At 39.1% G+C, this 20811-nt stretch overlaps 1 protein-coding gene across 1 annotated transcript in view; it reads left to right on the top strand.

Moving 5' to 3' along the window:
- The window catches only part of LOC133761800 (pregnancy zone protein-like), a 68943-nt gene extending 50989 nt beyond the window's left edge, over positions 1 to 17954 (top strand). The window contains exons 19-36 of the mRNA XM_062194646.1: positions 149 to 377; positions 863 to 989; positions 1532 to 1653; positions 1865 to 1916; positions 6066 to 6149; positions 7022 to 7198; positions 7644 to 7731; positions 8374 to 8530; positions 9296 to 9370; positions 9640 to 9817; positions 10233 to 10459; positions 11528 to 11746; positions 11908 to 12038; positions 12351 to 12441; positions 15105 to 15173; positions 16184 to 16286; positions 17127 to 17168; positions 17782 to 17954. Coding sequence (XP_062050630.1) covers positions 149 to 377; positions 863 to 989; positions 1532 to 1653; positions 1865 to 1916; positions 6066 to 6149; positions 7022 to 7198; positions 7644 to 7731; positions 8374 to 8530; positions 9296 to 9370; positions 9640 to 9817; positions 10233 to 10459; positions 11528 to 11746; positions 11908 to 12038; positions 12351 to 12441; positions 15105 to 15173; positions 16184 to 16286; positions 17127 to 17168; positions 17782 to 17804 — 2194 coding nt within the window. The 3' untranslated portion in view covers positions 17805 to 17954. The remainder of the gene's footprint in view (positions 1 to 148; positions 378 to 862; positions 990 to 1531; positions 1654 to 1864; positions 1917 to 6065; positions 6150 to 7021; positions 7199 to 7643; positions 7732 to 8373; positions 8531 to 9295; positions 9371 to 9639; positions 9818 to 10232; positions 10460 to 11527; positions 11747 to 11907; positions 12039 to 12350; positions 12442 to 15104; positions 15174 to 16183; positions 16287 to 17126; positions 17169 to 17781) is intronic.
- Positions 17955 to 20811: the final 2857 nt, after the last annotated feature.

The raw sequence follows: 20811 nt of genomic DNA, 5'->3' as shown, positions 1-20811 counted from the left end.
GAGAAAGACACTCAGAGATTTCACTAGAAGCTTTAAGCAGTAGATCAAGTTTAGCATTTGCCTCACTAGGTTGAGTTATGCGCTAGGATCAGCTATGATTTGGGCTGAAAACGAGACGTGTTCACTCTTCTCTTTTTCCTTTCCCCAGTTTGTCAGGCGGAAGTGAGTTGGCAGTGAAGGTCCCCGACACCATCACAGAGTGGAAGGCGAATGCGTTCTGCTTGTCTGAAACCACAGGGCTTGGCCTGTCCCCCATTGTCTCTCTTAACGTCTTCCAGCCCTTCTTCCTAGATCTCACGCTCCCTTACTCTGTGGTGCGAGGAGAAGCTTTCACACTCAAAGCCACTGTGTTCAACTACTTGTCCAACTGCATTCGGGTAAGGGTGTTTCTCTGAAAGGGAGTGGAAGTAGAAGAAAGGACCGAAGTCACCACTGATTACCCAGGTCTCTTAAGCCGCCTCCTGGGGTATTAGAACTGACATGAATTACCCTAATTTTAGAGCAGAACAGGTACCTGCCAGGTCCAAGGTGGTAAGGCCATTTTCATTTGCGCCTTTGTATCTGTGTATTTCTAAATTCAGATGCTAGTTCCATCTGATTATCTTATTTTCCAACTCTGGCTAAAGAAAACATCTCTTCTTTGTGTTGGCCTGAGGTGAAATCCTGAGCATTTATCCTAATCTCTTGTCAGTGTTTCTATGCCCTTATTGCAAACTTACACATACAGGCATTTGGTAGGATTTGCCTTGTTTGAACAACTCCCCTGGGTTTCTGGTTAGTATACCTGGCCCCCTCAGCCTCTCTCTCCTCCTATTGACCCCGCCTGTGTCCTCTCACGAACTTTTGCTTGATGTGGGGGTAGGTCCAGGTGCAGCTGGAGGCCTCCTCTGCTTTCCTGGCTGTCCCAACAGAGAAGAATGAGGAATCCCATTGTGTCTGTGGAAACAAGCAGAAAACCTTGTCCTGGGCTGTGACTCCAAAATCTCTGGGTAAGTGGCGAAACCAGCCACAAATTCCACTTTTTATGTTGGGGTGACTGACTCTCTGCACACTCCAGCACATGACTTTGCTAATCAAGAGGCGGAAAACGCCGGCGCCGTGGCTCAACAGGCTAATCCTCCGCCTTGCGGCGCCGGCACACCGGGTTCTAGTCCCAGTCGGGGCACCGATCCTGTCCCGGTTGCCCCTCTTCCAGGCCAGCTCTCTGCCTGTGGCCCGGGAGTGCAGTGGAGGATGGCCCAAGTCCTTGGGCCCTGCACCCCATGGGAGACCAGGAGAAGCACCTGGCTCCTGCCATTGGAACAGCGCGGTGCGCCGGCCGCAGCGCGCCTACCGCGGCGGCCATTGGAGGGTGAACCAACGGCAAAGGAAGACCTTTCTCTCTGTCTCTCTCTCACTGTCCACTCTGCCTGTCAAAAATAAAAAAAAAAAAAAAGAGGCGGAAAACCACTGGATGCACTGAGAGACTTGAATAGAAGACATCCTTCAACATAGAATCAACATTTAACTCTTTAAGAACCTTATTCCCCAGGAAAGGTGAATTTCACAGCTAGTGCAGAAGCACTACACCCTCAGGATCTGTGTGACAATGAGGTGGCGGAGGTCCCTGCGCTTGGACAGAAGGATACTGTAGTGAAGACCTTAATAGTTGAGGTATGTCGGTATTCTGAGTCTCCAGGCTCTTACTAATCACACAGCATTATCTAATACATATGTGACAACGCCATTTCATTTCCAAGAATGGATGGGTCTACAACTCAGTTTTTCACTAGCATTTTGTCCTTTAAAATGATTGATTTTTCTCCTATACATTCAGTGTCACATTACTTTTTGATCTTTTTTTTTCTTTTCTTTCAATACAAAGCCTGAAGGAATAGAAAAGGAGGAAACTTTCAACACACTGTTGTGTGCATCAGGTAAGTGTAAAAAATAGGTAAAATTCTGATGTTAAACTGCTTGCTAGAGTATAGAGTTGTGGATCAAATGGCCAATGGAACACACTTTTCCTTATTAAAAAAAAACAAACAGAAATGAACACTTACATTCTCCAATGTGCAAATCTAAGAACATTTGATGAAAAATAGCATTTTTCTGATGAAAAACACTTGGATTAGGTTCAGTTTTCTCAGGGGGAATAAAAAGAACTACTACTGAGGATATTATTATTGCCATGTGTTAAGGATAAAGAAGCAGAGGCACAGGGCAGTTAAAAGCTTTGCCGTAAGGCTCTTGGCTAATAATGAAGACTAAAGCCATTGTTTCCAGCACAGTATTCTGTTTCCCAAACTTATTCCTAAACCTTGTTCAAAATATTGAAATATCTGTGTGGTAATATTATTGGTTATTAAATTAATAGTTTAAACATATTCATGTTTATGAATAAACTATTTATTTTATGAGGGATGCTAACATGTCACTCACATATATAAAGATGTATAGAAAACCTATACTTTACAAGTATCATTTATATAATCCTGTAAATGTTACCATTAAAATTTTAAGTTCTGTGCCAACTAGAATTATCTTGAAGAAAAAGCTCAGTCTAAAGATCTCTTTTTCTCCCTCCTTGGCTTATAATAGAATTTGGTCCTAATAAATCCATCAAAAATTGAAAATATTATAAGTAGAAAATGTACTGAATATGTCTAAGTCCCCAAACATCCTGACTTAGCTACACAGCACACTGGAGAGTATTGGCTGTATCCTCTCCTGATCAAGGGAGGGTGGGGCTCACTGCCACTGCACACCATGAGACTAGAGAATATTCTATTCAATGTTGCTAGCTCAGGAAAACATAAAGGTTTTAAATATGAAGTACACATTCTACTGAAAGTGCATCACATGCACAACATTGTATGTTGGGGACTGTCTATATAAGCATCCCTTGATAACCTCCTCTGGTCACATAGCTTTCATAATGAACACCTACTATAGGGCCACAAAATTTACATCATTGGCCCATGCCTGTTTTCTGAATTCACACTCACTTATTCAGCTGCCTGGCATCATTTCACTTCTTAGGCTTCTAGGTCTGATGGGCATGTTCAAAACTAAACCTCTGTTCCTCCCACAATTTTCTACATCTCAGATGATAGAATTTCCATTTTTCTACTTGCTGGGGATAGAAATTTTGGAGTTCCCCTTTATTTCATTCTTTTTCTTACATTCTACGCCAAATCAATTTGCAAATCTAGTGAGCTCTATCTCCAAATTTTATCCAGAACTTTCCCACTTCTCACCTTGCCCAATTCTACTCTGTGGCTGTCTCGGTAACTTCCTAACTGGTCCCCTGATCATCTTGCTTTGCCCTCCTGCAGTAAAAGAGATCCTTTAAAGCTCATGTCTGATTATGTCCTCCCTCTGCTAAAACCCTTCAGGAGCTCCCCATATCCCTAACATTTATTGTCACCTACAAACTCTCACTACCCCCAGGACTTCATATCCTACAAATCTCTCCTTTGCACACCCTGTTCTGGCCACATTGGCCCCCTTCTTCCTCTTGGAAAACATCAACATGTACCAATATCTGGAATCTTTTTCATTTTTGATCCCTTTTCCTGGAAACATAATCCCCCAGTATCTATAAATCTTACTCTCTGGCTTGCTTACAGCTCTACTCACATATCACTTTTGACCAGTGAGTTTCAACATGGAGCATACTCTCCGCATCCTGCACTTATTAATTGGCTTTGTGTTACTAACTCTCCATAGAAACACCTACCCTGCTTTAATTTTTCCATAGCCATCTCAACATCTATCATACAAAATATATCTTTGCTTATTTATGTTGATCTTCCCATAAAAGAGAAAGATCTGTGAGGTCAGGAAATTGGTTTTGAAAATCACTGCATCATTGCAACTTAAAACAAGTTTTGGGCGAGGGGCGGGATCTAGTGGTCATTATGCCAGTCAAGACTACTGCATGGCTGGCGCTGCGGCTCAATAGGCTAGTCCTCCGTCTGTGGAGCCGGCACACCGGGTTCTAGTCCCTGCCGGGGCGCCGGATTCTGTCCCGGTTGCCCCTCTTCCATGCCAGCTCTCTGCTATGGACCGGGAGTGCAGTGGAGGATGGCCCAAGTCCTTAGGCCCTGCACCTACATGGGAGACCAGGATAAGCACCTGGCTCCTGGCTTCGGATCAGCGCGATGTGCCGGCTGCAGTGCGCCGGCTGTGGCGGCCATTGGAGGGTGAACCAACGGCAAAGGAAGACCTTTCTCTCTGTCTCTCTCTCTCACTATCTACTCTGTCAAAAAAAAAAAAAAAAAAAAAGACTACTGCATCCCTCATCAGAGTACCTGGGTTAGATACCCAGCTCTGGCTTCTGGCACTGGCTTCCTGCCAATGCAGACCCTGGGAGGCAGGATCGATGGCTCAAATAGTCAGGTTCCTGCCACCAGGTGGAAGACCCAGAATGAGTTCATAACTTCTGGATTCAGCCAGGGTCTTCCCAGGTTGTTGTGGGAATTTGGTGAATAAGCAAAAGATAGGATCTTTCTTAGTCTATCTGCTTCTGTCAGTCTGTCTGTCTCTATCTTTCAAGTGAATGCATAAATTTTATTTTATTAATAAAATAGAACCTAGTGTAGAGCATACACAATACACGTTTATGGAATTAAGGTGAATATTAGAAATACTGACAATGGTAGGAATTAATTTAAAGCATGAAGAGAAGGAAATAAATATACTAGACTGTATATGCTTATAAGGAAATCTGAGCATTTAGCACAAATATATATTACTAATATGAGCTTCTTGGAAAGACTAATCATGGATTTAGAAAAAACTTGGATTACATCAAAGAAATTATATAATCAAGAATAATAAATGTTTGATCTAGATCATGTGGAAGAAAAAGATTAAAAGCAAAAATCAACAAATGGGACTTCACCAAAGTAAACAACTTTTGCACAGCAGATGAAACCATCCATAGAGTGAAAAGACAACCTGCAGAATGGAAGAAAATGTTTGCAAGCTCTACATCTGGCAAGAAGTTAATATCTAGAATACATAAGGAACATATACAACTCAATAACAAAAAAATCTCATAACTTAAAAATAAGCAATAGATCTAAACAGGCATTTCTCAAAGGAAGACACATAAATGGCTGACAGGCATGTGAGAAAATGCTCAACATCACTAACAACTAAGGAAAGGCAACTCAAAACCACAATGAGATATCACTCACTCCAGTGTGATTAGCTGTTATCAAAAAGATGAAAGATAACAAATGCTAGCTAGCAAGGATGTGGAGAAAAGGGAACCCTTGCATAGTTTTGGTGGGGATGTAAATTAGTACAGACATTGTGGAAAACAATGTTCCCCAAAAACCCAAAAATAGAGCAACCATATGTTCCAGCATATTGGTATATATATATTCAAGGAATAAAAAATCTCTCAAAGAGACATCCTCCTCCACATTTACTAAAGCACTATTCACAGAAGCTAACAAATGAAAACAACCTAACTGTCTATCCACCAATAAATCCGTAAAGAAAATGTGGTACATAAGTATAGTGGGTAATTATTCATCCATCAAAAAGCATAAAATCTTATCGTTTGCAGCAATATGAATGGAACTGCATATAATTAAGTAAAATAAGCCAAGAACAAAAGACAAATATTACATAATTTCACTCATAAGTGAATTCTAAAAAATAGTGTTCCCATAGAAAGTAAAAGTACAATGGTGGGTATTTCTATTACTAATTGGGAAGGGATGAGGAAAGGCTGGTTGATGGGTAGTAGGTTATAGATGGATAGGTGTAAGAAGTTCAGGCATTCCATTCCACAGTAGGGTGTCCAAAGATAATGTAAGTATACTGTATATTTCTCTATTAAAAAGACTATTAAAAGAACATATAATTTTGGATGTTTCCACTACAAAGAAATATTAAATGTTTGAAAGCATAAATATATTTACCCTGACTGGTAAACAAAGCATCATATAGGACCCCATAAGTATGTACAATTTCAATGTTTGTTAATTTCTTAGTTATAAAAAAGTAGAGCATGTATTCATTGTCTCACCCTTACATGTATTCCTTTATGTATCTTCTTTCATTAGATGCTGGAGTGACTGAAAAAGTATCTCTGAAAGTTCCTTCAAATGTGGTTGAAGGTTCTGCCAGGGCCACATGTTCAGTTTTGGGTAAGTGTGAGACCAAGAGAATAAGCTGTCCAACTCCATAACTGTAGTGCATGAGACCTCACCATCCATGAGTAATGAAGTCCCTGATAACAGATACTGTATTGAAAAAAAAACAGCTCTAAGTCAAGGAGGGTTGTACCATGTTTTAGTTGGAAGGAGGTTGTATAGATGTTGTGCTGTGATGTCTTTTTTTTTAAAGATTAATTTATTTGAAAGAGTCACACAAAGAGAGAAGGAGAGGCAGAGAGAGAAAGGTCTTCCATCTGCTGGTTTACTCCTCAATTGGCCATAATAGTTGGAGCTGCACCGATCTGAAGCCAGGAGCCAGGAGCTTACTCAGGGTCTCCCATGTGAGTGCAGGGGCCCAAGGACTTGGACCATCTTCTACTGCTTTCCCAGACCATAGCAGAGAACTGGATTGGAAGTGGAGCAGCTGGAATACAAATCGGCGCTCATATTGAGTGCCGGCGCTGCAGATGGTGGCTTTACCTGCTACATCACAGTGCCAGCCCCCTAAAGATGTCTTGACATACCCTGAAAGTAAGGAGGGTCACCTCTCACTCCTCTATTCCTTCATCTTCACTGATTAGCTAGGTGGTAATGCTTCCTAGTGGATTTTCAAATTATGAGTAGTGCAGTTTTACCAGACTTGTGGCCCTTCAGAAATTGCATCACTACGATTCTGTTTCTTCCTCACTTTCTCCATAATTGAACCACCTGCTTCATTGTTTTCTCACCTTATGCTTTCCTTTCTATTTTTCATTTCTTTACCTTTCTTGTCCTCTCTCACCTCCTAAATAATTTGGCCTCTCAGTCAACTATTAATCTAATTCCCTAGACCATTATCCATTGATCTGTTTTTTGTTCCCCAGGTGATATACTAGGCTCTGCAATGCAAAACCTAGAGAATCTTCTCCAGATTCCCTATGGTTGTGGAGAGCAGAATATGGTCCTCTTTGTCCCTAACATCTATGTTCTGAATTATCTGAATGAGACGCGGCAACTGACAGAGAAGATTAAGTCCAAAGCCATCAGCCACCTCATCAGTGGTGAGAATTACTTCAAAGGAATCCTTTATTAGATAATTAAAAATGAATCTTAATGAAGAATGGGATGGGAGAAGGAGTAGGAGGTGGGACAGTTTGGGGTGGGAAGGTGGGTATGGGGGAAGAACAGCTATATTCCAAAGGCTGTACCTATGAAATTACATTTATTAAATAAAAGCTTCCTTAAAAAAAGAATCCTTTATTGATATCTGAAATATCTTTTAGTGAACTCATATCAGCATCTCTTTGGTTAAGATCTGTCAGTCTTTGTTACTGTGGTTTCTGATAAAATGACCATATTGTAACATAAGAAAATTCGATGGTATCATCAAGACTTGGAGACATTTTAAAATAATAGTTGCTCTATGATTCCTCAACAATGTTACGGGAAAAAATAACTTTCCAGTGTTACTGCTATTTGATAAATCTATGAAAACTTTCTCTCCAGGGTACCAAAGACAGTTGAACTACAAGCACAGCGATGGTTCATATAGCACATTTGGGGATCAAGACGGTAGAAGTCAGGGAAACACTTGGTAAGATAATGATTTGGAAGTGTTCTTTGCAGATTCATGACATTTAAGGACCTAGAAATAGCTACTGTTTAATACCTGCTATTCTTTCTTGGAAAATTGCTAGTCTTTAGAAACCTACCTGTGTTATTCTTATTGGGTATCTCACCATTTAATCTCTAAAAGCTCACATGCTCTGATAGCACAGCAAACAGTAGTGAAATAAATGATCCCCCAAAATGGAAGTACAACATAGAAAGCATCATTATATGAAATGACAGTAGAAGAAGATTACACATTTTGCATTAAAGGATGAAATGAGGAGGAGGAGAGAAAGAGACTGTGATGTAGTAAAATCAGAAGTTATTAAGGAAATTCAGCCTTAAAGGTGAAGAATCTTGGAGGCCCCAACAAATGTTTAATGACTGGGGGAAAAAAACCTGAAAAACACCAACTCTGGGAAACCAATAAAGTCAAGAGAAAAAAAGAGAGCTTCAGATGTTTGCAGAGGACAGAATATTTAGCTTTCAAGTATCACTTTGGCATCAAGTCTAGTCCCTGAACAATTTCCTCCACTGACTTGCGAATATCAGTGGCTGCAGGCAGTGCACACAAGTTCTCAAAGCGAGTTGGTCCGCATGTCTCAATCCCCTTTTTGCTGGACAGGCTCACTGCGTTTGTGCTCAAGTCCTTTGCTCAAGCACAGTCACACATCTTCGTGGAGAAGTTACACATTATGAGTGCCCTCGCCTGGCTCTCACGGAAACAAAAGGAAAATGGTTGCTTCCAGCGCTCTGGATCGCTGCTAAACAATGCTATTAAGGTAATGTCATCTCTAATTTTGTTGTAGTCCCTTACGATTGTGGTATGTAGGACAGAATAATGTTTCTATTAAGTCCTGTAGTCCTGATGACTCAGCTTTGAGGAAGATTGGTAGATTCTAAAGCTCTTGAAATCTAGTGATAAATAAGTGCTTTTTTTACTGAAGGAAATTAGTGTTCAGTGGGCATTTGACCTAGTAGTTAAGACTCCAGTTAAGACACCTGTACTCCATACCAGAGTGCCTAGATTCAAATCCTGGCTGTGTTCACAGTTCCAGCTTCAAGCTAATATAGACACTCAGAGGCAGCAAATGATTGCTTAAGTTCTTGAGGCCATGCCACCCATATGGGAGACCTGGAGGGAGTTCCAGGCTCCTGGCTTCAGCCTGCCCCAGCATCAGTTGTGGGCATTTGTGGAGAGAACTAACAAATGAGAGATATCTATCTGTTTCTCTCTCCTTCTTTCTCACTTCCTCTCCCTCTTCTCTCTTCCTCTCCCTCTCCCTTACTCCCCCCTCCCAAATTAAAAAAAAGAGTCTTTTAAACAAAGAATCTTCAAGACCCAATGTATTATTAAAAGTGAGAGAAGGTGACTTGGGACAAACTCAACTATTTTAGGACAAGAGGAGAAGGGGTAAAATAAACAATATGGCACAAGAGAAGAAATTATCTAATGGAGAGGTCAAAGGGAAACCAAACCAAACCAAAGCTATCAGACTCTAATGAATGCAGGTGTGTTTGAGTATCTCTGCCTCTGACCCTTACAGGGTGGGGTAGACGATGAGGTGACACTCTCTGCCTACATCACAATTGCCCTTCTGGAGATACCCCTGCCTGTCACTGTAAGTACAAGCATATTCCTTGCACCTCCATTTCAAATGTAAGGAGTGGAAACCATGGAGCTGTGAATCCCTAACTGAAATTAGTGTGGTTTTCATGATGATGGATTTTGGTTTATTTCACTGGAATGTAAAGGAGTAGGTCCTTTTAGAGGCTGCAAGGAAATCAATTCTCCAGTTGGAACTGTGATGTTTTATAGGTACTTTGGGGCTTGTGATCTCAGATTAGCCTGGTTCTGTTATTTTACGAGTGACTTTCATCTTCTTTATAGCACACAATTGTCCGCAATGCTCTGTTCTGCTTGGAAATGGCCTGGGGCCCCATTTCAGAGGGCCAAGGGAATCCTGTCTATACCAAGGCGTTATTGGCCTACGCCTTTGCCCTGGCAGGAAACCAGGCCTTGAGAAGTGAGCTGCTCAGATCACTAGACAGAGTGGCTGTGAAAGATGGTAAGAACCATTACTGTAAAGTTTACTTCTATCAATCACCAGTGGCCAAAATAAGGGGAAGTACCCCTACTGAATTCGCATCTATCATGCTACCTTAATTATAAAGACAACAAAGTAGTTGTCATTGATCTAACACCTAAGTTCTCTAGGTAACATAGACCATCTTATCAACTTCATATGCTAGTTACTCTGTAGCTCAACTTCTAATATCACACAAGTAATAGACCCAAAGACTCAGTGTGATTAATGGAGCCTTAATTTACTCTTGGCAAAGATTTGGTTGAAGATGACTATTTAATGCTTTCCCTTCATTTATGTTAATTCATTGGGCGAGCTCTAGTTATGATCATCATTCACAGACTAGCTTCTGAAACCATTCTCTGAGGTAAAAGATTCTACTCTTTTCCATTTCAAGAGGATTCAATCCACTGGCAACGTCCTGAGATTCAACTTCAAGAAGATAAGATGCTCTATTATCAACCACGAGCTCCGTCTGCGGAAGTGGAGATGACAAGTTATGTGCTCCTTGCTTATCTAACTGTCCAGCCTACCCCATCTTCAAAGGACCTATCTGTGGCATCACGCATTGTGAAATGGATCATCAAGCAACAAAACCCTCATGGAGGCTTCTCTTCTACCCAAGTATGTGGAGCAACTCCAAGAGAAAAATAATGATATTGAACTTAAAAAAACATTTGTACAAAAGTAGAATTTAAAAGTAAGTTCATTTTTGTGCAAAAAATATTTTGAAATTCATAGATTTTTTTTCCATAATGGGTATTTTCCATGAACTTTTTGAAGACTTCTTACATGCATAGATTTCAAAACATTTTGCACAAAAATAGATGTTATCTTTTAATTTTACTTTCCAAAAACTTTTTCAACTCCCCTCATATGTAAAGATAACCATATTGTAGTGAATAATTGAGTAGCTAGTATTTCTAATTCACATTTCCCCATTCCTCCATCACCAGGCAAGTTACAGCCTTGTTATTTCATATATGATTACTGCTGCCTGCTTGACAGTCTCTTCTGTTTCTCTCCTTAATGAAACCCCAACAGAAGTAGGTCAGTCTTCTCAAATCAACCTTCTCATGGCATTTCTTCCTTAAAGAAAAAAAATTATCCAAAGCCTAAAGTTCTTTAATATATTTACAAAATATTTTTTCTCCTAAGAATGCATGACCATCTGAGTCTAATTAGCCAGATCCTTTCACTTTTTCTGGAATTGGCTTACTGACATTTCCATGTCTTGTCTTAGAACAGTCCTCACCTTGGTACTCCCAGAAGCTCTTTTCCATCCTTGTAAAACCCTCTTATTGTTCAGAGATAATTTCATTTCATGTCTTCTTAAGTAAGTTGTCTCTTACTATTCTACCCTAAATTTTCTTCTCCCTTCTATGAATTTTTACAACAAATACCATTACAGAAATTTTTAAATTATTGAGTGACCTCTGTTTGCATCAAATATTTGAGTCTTATCTCTACATATGTACTGTAAACTACTCAAATGAGAAAATTTTTAAAAACTTTCTTCCAAGGTACTTGGAATAGTTTATCATTAATAACCAGATCTGAACTGACTTGGAATTTAGTTAAAGGACTATGTTTATAACTAGATAACTTCAAAAGAGAGGAGTGTTGATATGGTTTACATCCAGTGTGATTTTGCTACCTTCTCCCTTGTTTCTGTACCCATCTTTCTTTTAGGATACAGTGGTAGCTCTCCAAGCCCTCTCCAAATATGGAGCAGTGACTTTCACTAAAAATGAGAAAGCAGCTGCAGTTACTATCAAATCTTCAAAGACTTTCTCTGAACAATTCCAAGTACATGATGCCAATCGCCTGCTACTGCAGGAAGTTGTGTTGCCAGAGATACCTGGGAATTACAGCACAACAGTTTCAGGAGCAGGATGTGTATACCTCCAGGTGAGACCACCAGGATTTGGGGCATGCTGCCAATGAGAAAGTCTCAAGGGTTAAAACTCAATTTCAAAATTAAAAAAGAGATGTGTACTAAGGGAAACTATGATGATTTAGATTATGCAACTATGTGAGTGCAAAGATAAATTTTTTTCAATTTATTTTAGACATCCCTGAGATACAATATCCTCCCCAAGAAAGAAGGGAATGTGCCCTTCACTTTGCACGTTGCTACTGTCCCCAAGAATTGTGATGGAGCTGATGCTCACAGGACATTCCAGATTCACATCAACATTAGGTAAAACCTAAATCATGGGCATATCTTCTATATAAAATGGAGAAATTAGTTTTCTTCAGTGTGAGAACTCAATTGTCCCAAATCACACATAATGAATATGGAATTCTTATTAACAAGAAAGCTTTTCTTCACTGTTATTGAAAAGTTTTGCCACTGAAAATATGAGGTCATCATATCTGAGAGTGTGAGATAAAAATGATGGAGTTTCCAAACAACCATTAGAGAAGCAGAGAAACTGAGAGATGGAAGTCATGGAGGGAGGGAGATTTCTATCTTAAATTAATTCTAACGTTGTATGCCTTGACTTCATAGTTATACTGGGAAACGACCCACATCTAATATGGTCATTGTTGATGTGAAGATGGTATCAGGCTTCATACCTGTGAAAACATCAGTGAAAAAGGTAAGCCCTGAGTCCCTACAGATAGCAAAATCATGACACATGCTGATTGGCACTTATGGTAGTCAATTTGGCTTTATTTAATTATCTCTCAAGTGGTTTCTTCTCTCAAACTTTCTTCTTTAAAGTGTGTTTCCATCATTTTAATACTGAGTCTCATCGTAATGAATTATCTTCTAACTACAATTGGAAAGAAGGAAGTAAAAATATATCTATTTGCAGATGACATGATTCTATATGTAGGGGATCCAAAAGATTCCACTGAGAAACTATTGGAACTCATAAAATTTTGAGTTTGGTTAAGTGGCAGGATATAAAATCAACACAGACAAATCAATAGCCTTTGTATACACAGACAATACCATGGATTAGAAAGAACTTTTAAGATCAATTCCATTTACAATACCTAGAAAAAGAATTAAACACCTTGGAATAAATTTAACCAAGGCTATCAAAACATTAAATAAAGAAATAGAATACTTTCAAAAATGGAAAAATCTTCCATGTTCATGGATTGGAAGAATCAACATCGTCAAAATGTCCATACTCTCTAAAGCAATTACAAATTCAATGCGATCCCAATCAAAACACCAATGACACTCTTTGCAGATCTGGAAAAAAATGAAGCTAAAATTCATATGGAAACACAGGAGACTGTTTGTAGCTAAAGCAATATTATATAACAAAAACAAAGCTTGGGGCATCCCAATATCTGATTTCAAAACATAATCAAAACAGTCTGGTACTGGCAGAAAAACAGATGTGTAGACAAATGGAACAGAATAGAAATCCACACATCTACATCCAACTTATCTTTGACATAGGAGTTATGATCAATCCCTGGAGCAAGGACAGTCTTCAACAAATGGTGCTGGGAAAACTGGATCTCCATGCGCAGAAGTAGGAAACTAGACCCCTACCTTACACCTTACACAAAAATCCACTCAAAATATATAAAAGGCCTACATCTATGACCCACTACTATCAAATTACTAGAGGACATTGGGGAAACTCTGCAAGACATTGAAATAGGCAAACACTTCTTGGAAAAGACCCCAGAAGCACAGACAATCAAAGTCAAAATGACAAATGGGATTACATCAAGCTGCGAAGCTTCTGCACTGCAAAAGGAACACTTCGCAAAGTGAAAGGGCAACTAATAGAACAGGAGAAAATATTTGTAAACTATGCAATGGATAAAGGGTTAACATCTGGAACCTATAAAGAGATCAATAAACTCAGTAACAACAAAACAAACAATCCAGTTAAGAAATGGACAGAGGACTTGAACAGGCATTTTTCAAGAGAGGAAATTCAAATGGCCAAGGGACACTTGAAAAAATGTTTAGGATCGCTAGCCTTCAGGGAAGTGCAAATAAAAACCATACAGAAATCAACAAACAACAAGTTCTGGCAAGGATGAGGGGAAAAAGGTCCCCTAATCTCACTGTTGGTGGGAATGCTAACTGGTGTAGCCACTGTGGAAGACAGTGTGGAGATACCTCAGAAATCTGAATATAAACCTACCATATGATCCAGCCATCCCACTCCTAGGAATTTACCGAAACCAAAAGAAACCAGCATTCTGAAAGAGTTATCTCCACACCCATGTTCATTGCGGCACAATTCACAATAGCTAAGACAAGGAATCAACCCAGATGTCCATCAGCTGTTGACTAGACAAAAAATTATAGTGTGTATTTATATACACACATGCTATGGAATACTACTCAGCTGTAAATAAAAAATGGAATCCTGTCTTTTTGCAAGAAGATGGACGCAACTGGAAATCATTATACAGAGTGAAATAAACTAGTCCCAAAAAGACAGATATCATATGGTCTCCCTGATCCAAAGTAACTAACAGTTTACCTAAAATGTAATATATTGGAGTGAAATGTACATTTTGAGATTCAATGATTGTTTAGAGCCCTTGTCTTTTCCCTTGAGGAACAGTGTTTTCTTTCTTCATATTATTTTTTGAAATCTTTTACTTAGAGTAGGGTTAACTTTATGATCATCAAGTAAACTGAAAATAGATCTTTGTAAAAATTAAGAGTGGAAATGGGAGAGGGAAGAAGAGGAAGGGGTGGAGCATTGGCAAGAGGGAGGGTGGGGTGGGAGTGTCACTATGTTCCTAAATCTCTATATAAGAAATAAGAAATACATAAAGCTTGTGTAACTTAAGTAAAATTTTAAAAAATAAAGCAAAAAAATCTAGTTAAAAAAGAAAGAAAAAATGGTTTATATAGATAGATAGATACAAACATGCATACATATCAGAAAGTTCATGAAAAGATGGAATTAAAAGTTAAGTTTATTTTGGTGCAAAAATAATTTGAACCCTGCATAGTTTTTTCATAATAGGTACTTTCATATAGGTTTTTTCATAATAGGTACACGTAAATTTTTTTGAAAATTTATTTTTTCTTGTATATTTGTATATGCAAGTACATTTATAGCATACATATATGTACCATAACTCATATATGTATCTGCATATACAAACATAAATACTGCTATTGTCATTATTACTGTTACTCATGAATAAATCAAAATTGGCAGTTGGGATGCACCAGAGAAGTCATTTAGATGATAAATGCCTGGAATTTTCTGGAATAAAATTTCCTCATTCCATATTTCTGGCTTTTCCCCTTTGTCAATAGCTCCAAGAACAGCCTCATATTCAGAGGACTGAAGTGAGCACCAACCATGTCCTAATTTACTTTGAAGAGGTAAGACTCTGAGATTCTTCTGAATGTTTGAGAACTAGGAGAAATACTGACAAGTCAATTCAGACTCCAAATAGGGCTTTTCACATGTACATGCAGGAAGAAAAACAGCCTAAAGAGAGATGAGGCCTGGATTGGTCAACAAGGCTCAATTTCCTACATTTAACTGTACATAGAATTGACTCTCTCTTTTTTTAAGTTTTGACAAGTAGAGTTACAGACAGTGAGAGGGAGAGACAGAGAGAGAGGTCTTCCATCTGATGGTTCACTACCCAAATGGCTGCAACAGCCAGAGCTGCGCCGATCTGAAGCCAGGAGCCAGGAGCTTCTTCATGGTCTCTCACACGGGTGCACAGGTTCAAGCACTTGGGCCATCCTCCACTGCTTTCCCAGGCCATAGCAGAGAGCTGGACTGGAAGAGGAGCAGCTGGGACTAGAACTGGCACCCGTATGGGATGCCGGCACCACAGGCCGAGGATTAACCTACTGAGCCACAGCGCTGGCCCCTAGAATTGACTCTTATCCTTCTTTTATCTGTCAGTGGGTATGTTATGCAGGCCCTCATTCTTGCCTACATTTGGTACAGATGGGTAGCATAATAACAAGGTTTGATGATATCTTAAGAACAGAGGGTGGTGGGGCAAGCGTTGTGATATAGTAGACTAAACCCTTGCTTGGAACTTCACATCCCAGACCAGAGTGTCAGTTCCAGTCCCTGTTACTCAATGCTTCCCATCCTTCTTCCTGCTAATGTACCTTGGAAGCAACAAATGATAGCTCCTGTTACCTATGTGGGAGACCTAGATGGAGCTTCTGGCTCTTGGCTTCTAGCCTTGGCTGTTGCAGGCATTTAGGGAGAGAATCACTGGACAGAAGATCCTTTTCTCTCTTTTCTCTCTGTCACTCTCCCTTTCAAATATATAAGTAAATGCTTTAGAAGAAAAAAGAAGAAAAGGTGATAACTAGTAAATTAGTTAATCTTTGATTCAAATTTAGTTTTTCTTTCTCTCTAGCTAACTAATAAAACCCTGAGTTTCTCCTTCTTGGTGGAGCAAGACATCCAAATAGAGAATTTAAAACCAGCTACAGTAAAAGCCTACGATTATTATGAGACAGGTGAGTGGCATTTAGACATGAAGAGCTTTGATAGGGAATAGGGAATTATGACTAACCAAGTACAGAGTTGCCTTAACTAAAACAAAACTCCACAATCTTTCACTGGAAGAAAAAGTGAGTTTATGGTCTCTGAATAACCATGTTCTTGTATTACCTCTTATGTGCCCCTCTAAACAAATCTTAGAGCTATTCTTATAAATTAATCATAAAGCAATAGGCATTGTCTTCTATTTAAATTTCCCTACAAAATTATTTGTGCTGTGCCAAAGTATTCCAAAAAGAGTTTTTGAAATACCAATAACCAAAACAAACAAACAAACAGCAAAAAAACCCAACAACTATCAGTACTGATTTGTCATGGGAGACTTTGTTCTGTTTTTGACTTGTGCTTTGCATAGTTTCACAAAGGTTGAAATTTGTAATATATCAGAAAATTTTTCCATTGCACATGATGGCAAACCAGATTTTTACCAGCAATATAGCATGCTGATAGTGTTGCATTTTACTTCTTTATCAAATTAAAGCAAGATTTGTAAAGGAAGGTATAGAGCAAGGATAAAAATCACAGGTGTGAAATGAGACTACCTAGAGGCTTATATTTATATACAAACCACCATCTGTGTGGGCTGTCCTTCAATTCTGTGCCCAAGTCTGATTTTCTTTTGGTCTTCTCCCCCAAACAGCTTAGTGGAGAAGTAAGTCATTGTGTCATTTATATTGAAACTATACGGATAAGCCTTGTCTTTTCTTTCTTATCACATAATTTATTGACAATTAACTGACTAGGTGCCTATTTGTGAACAGTTTCATTCTTTCTACCCAACCACTTTTGCATTGCAGATGAATTCACCATTGAAGAATACAATGCCCCCTGCAGTGCTGGTAAAGTATAAACAACAAAATCTAATGATAATGTAAAGAAAATAAGCAAGCATTTCCATTCACTACACAAGGATGCTTCTTAAGTCAAACGTGTCATTTCCATATTATAAAAACCCTGCAGTTTATGAATTAAGTATATGCAATATTTTGCAGAATTTAAGAGTAAAAATGCAAGTAAATCATAGTTACTGGTGTCTGAGATTACTTATTTTTAAATGAATCTAAGAATTTTCCACACAAATGAACTATACCAGCTAATATTTACTTTATGTTCTGTATCCAGTGATGATATATTTTCACCCCTATGTTTCTGGGATATCCCTGAATGTAGTATACTAGTTAAGATCAGGAAATCTATCATTGTGGTTATCCACATAGCACAGCATGAGATATGTGATCTATAAGAAATTTCTTTAGGTTAATTGATAATATGGCATTTGTTATAAGACCTTTGGTTCTCCATTTTAAAATAGGAAAAACTGAAAACAATCCTATCATTAAAAATAATCAAAAACAATTAAGTTCCAGTATTTACAATACAAATATTAAAAATTGTTATTTTACTAGGTTGCAGAATTCCCTCAACAGTTGTACTTTTTCTTCTTCTGTTTAGAATCTGAACAAGGGAATGCTTGAAAATGCAAATTTATAGACTTCATCAGTTGAACTTCTCCAGGAAAAAAGAACAAAGATCCAAACAACAAAGAGAGAGGATAGAGAGAGAAAGAAGGGAAGAGAATTCATGAAATTTGTATGTTGAATAAATGTGCAGCATTTACAACTCTGTATTTTTGCTTGTTATTTATCAATTTAAAAGCCTTTCTAAAATGTTTTTATTGTTCATAGCACTTTTTAAAAAAAGATTTATTTATTTATTTGGGAGGCAGAATTAGAGACAGAGAGAGGAAGAGACAGAAAGAAAGGTCTTCCATCTATTGGTTCACTTCTTAAATGGCCACAATGGCCAGAGCTGAGCCAATCTGAAGCCAGGAGCCAAGAGCTTTTTTTGGGTCTCCCACATGGGTGTATGGGCCCAAGTACTTAGGCCATCCTCCACTACTATATCAGATGATAGCAGAGAGCCAGATAAGAAGAGGCACCACAGTTAGAAGCTTAATCTACTAAGCCACAGCATTGGCCCTAGTCCTAGCACTTTTATTTTATTCTATTTTACTTTTTATTTGACATATAGAGTTAGACAGTGAGAGAGAGAGACAGAGAGAAAGGTCTTCCTTCTGTTGGTTCACCCCCTAAATGGCCGCTATGGCCGGAGCTATGCCAATCTGAAGCCAGGAGCCAGGTGCTTCTTCCTGGTCTCCCACACGGGTGCAGGCACCCAAGCACTTGGGCCATCCTCCACTGCTTTCCCAGGCCACAGCAGAAAGCTAGACTGGAAGAGGAGCAACTGGGAGTAGAACCCAGTGCTCATATGAGATGCCGGCGCCGCAGGTGGAGGATTAACCAAGTGAGCCACGGTGCCGGCCCTGTAGCACTTTTAAAATCCCTAAAAATGCTATAAAAAGACATACACTCGGAAACACTATAAAAAAACTATACTATAAATTAGAATTTCAAAAAATGTTCAATCAACCCACAAGAATATGGGAAAAAGAAAACAGTGCTTCCAAACAATCAGAATGTGCATTGGTAGGGGTTTAACAGCTTATGGTATATCCACACCAGAGACTACCTCGGGACAACACTCATAAGAGGGAACTGTGACATGCACAGCTTGAGTTGATCTCAAAGACACTGTGCTAAATGAAGAGAAAAACGGCCCTCTCAAAAGGTCACATACTTTCTATACAACATTCAGAGGAGAAACGGTAGGGGTGAGGGGAAAAGCAAGGGGATGGGTGTGACTGTAAAGGAGTAGATCTTTATGGTGCTGCTGTCCTATAAAGCTCTGGTTTTCAATTTTTTTTTTTAAGTTCAATTGAGAGAGAGAAAGAGAGAGAGAGAGAGAAAGGAGATAGATAGAGAGAGAGAGAGAGAGAACATCATTGGGACAGAGAGATGCTTGCAAAAGCGTGGGTTGGGCCAGGCTGAAGCTGGGGGCCAGGAATCAATCCAGGTCTCTCACTTGGGCAGCAAGAACTCAATAACCAGAAGCATTACTGTTGCCTCTCAGGGTGTGCAGTAGCAAGAAGTTGGAGTCAGGACTGGAGCTGGATTACAGACCCACAGACCCTAGTAAGGGACATGGGACACACGTGTTTTAACTAGCATCAGTTTTTTTTTTTTAAATCAAATATTTACTTATTTATTTGAAAGTAAGTGTTACAGAGGGGGAGGGAGGGAGAGAGAGAGAGAGAAGAAGGAGAAGAAGAAGAAGGAGAGAGAGAAGAGAGAGGGGGGGGAGGGAGAGAGAGAGAGAGAAGAAGGAGAAGGAGAAGAAGAAGAAGGAGAGAGAGAAGAGAGAGAGAGAGAGAGAGAGAGAGAGAGAGAGCTGGTTAGATCAAATATAGGAACAAAGAGCTTCATCCAGGTCTCCCACGTTGGTGGCAGGGGCCCAAGCACTTGGGTCATATTCCATTGCCTTTCCTGATCCATTAGCAGGGATCTGGATCAAAAATGGAGCAGCCAGGACGCAAACAGGTGCCCACATGGGATGCAGGAGTACCTGGCAGCAGCTTTACCTGCTATGCCACCATGCTGGCCACTTGACTACCATCTTAACCACCAGAGAAAACACCTGCACTCTGGATCAAATTTTTACATGGAAATCTGTCTGATTACTGTGCTGTATATTGTTTGGGAAATAGGTATCTAAATGGACTTTTTTCCCTTTCTAATAAGCCCATTATCATTTATTTTCCTAACAATAAAAATTGCTACCTCTATCAAGTATTAAAGTGTCATATGTACTAAGGCTTCTTTATATTTTATTCCATTGAGTTACTGGTCAATTCTTTCATAAATATTGAATTGTTTGAATTATTGTGTTTAATAGAATATTTTAACAACTACTATCATTGATTGCTCCTCCTTTCTGTTTTTCCATTTGCAGTAATAAACTCATCATTTGTTCTATGTAAAACTTTGAAATCCTTTTATCAAGTTACTCATCCTCATAGTCCTACTGGCTATTGTTTGGAATTGTATTGACTATATGGTTGAATTTATAATGGTCATGCTTGCCAACTTTCTGTAATAGTTAATATCCCTATTCAGACACATCTATATTCTAATTCTGACTTAATTTCTGAATTCAGACTGAACTACAAAGTTGAAATTAATGACTGACTTCATGGATTATATTGTAGACTACATTGAAAGAATAAAATAGCATATATATGGAGACAAATTAAAAGATGTGGACAAAAATAAAATCATAAGATAACAACAGGCCAGGCTGATACCAGAAGCCTGGAACTCCTTCCTTGGTCTCACACATAGGTGACAGGAACCAAGTACTTAGGCCAGCCTCTGCTACGTTTCCAGGTGCATAAGCAGGAAGTTAGATTGAAAGCAAAGTAGGTGGGACTCAAACCAGCACTCTTATAAGCAATACTAACATTGCAAGTAGTGGTTTAACCTGCTGTACCAAAATGCCATCTCTTGTTTCAAGCTTTCCAAGGAAACTTAGTATTGTTTCCCATAATAGTTGAATTAGTCTACATTCCTCTCAACAGTGTACAGC

This window comes from Lepus europaeus, chromosome 6 (genome assembly GCF_033115175.1).
Source record: "Lepus europaeus isolate LE1 chromosome 6, mLepTim1.pri, whole genome shotgun sequence".
NCBI lineage: Eukaryota > Metazoa > Chordata > Mammalia > Lagomorpha > Leporidae > Lepus > Lepus europaeus.
The sequence above is the reverse complement of the archived record's forward strand: the minus strand, read 5'-3'. Positions and strand labels throughout refer to the sequence as shown.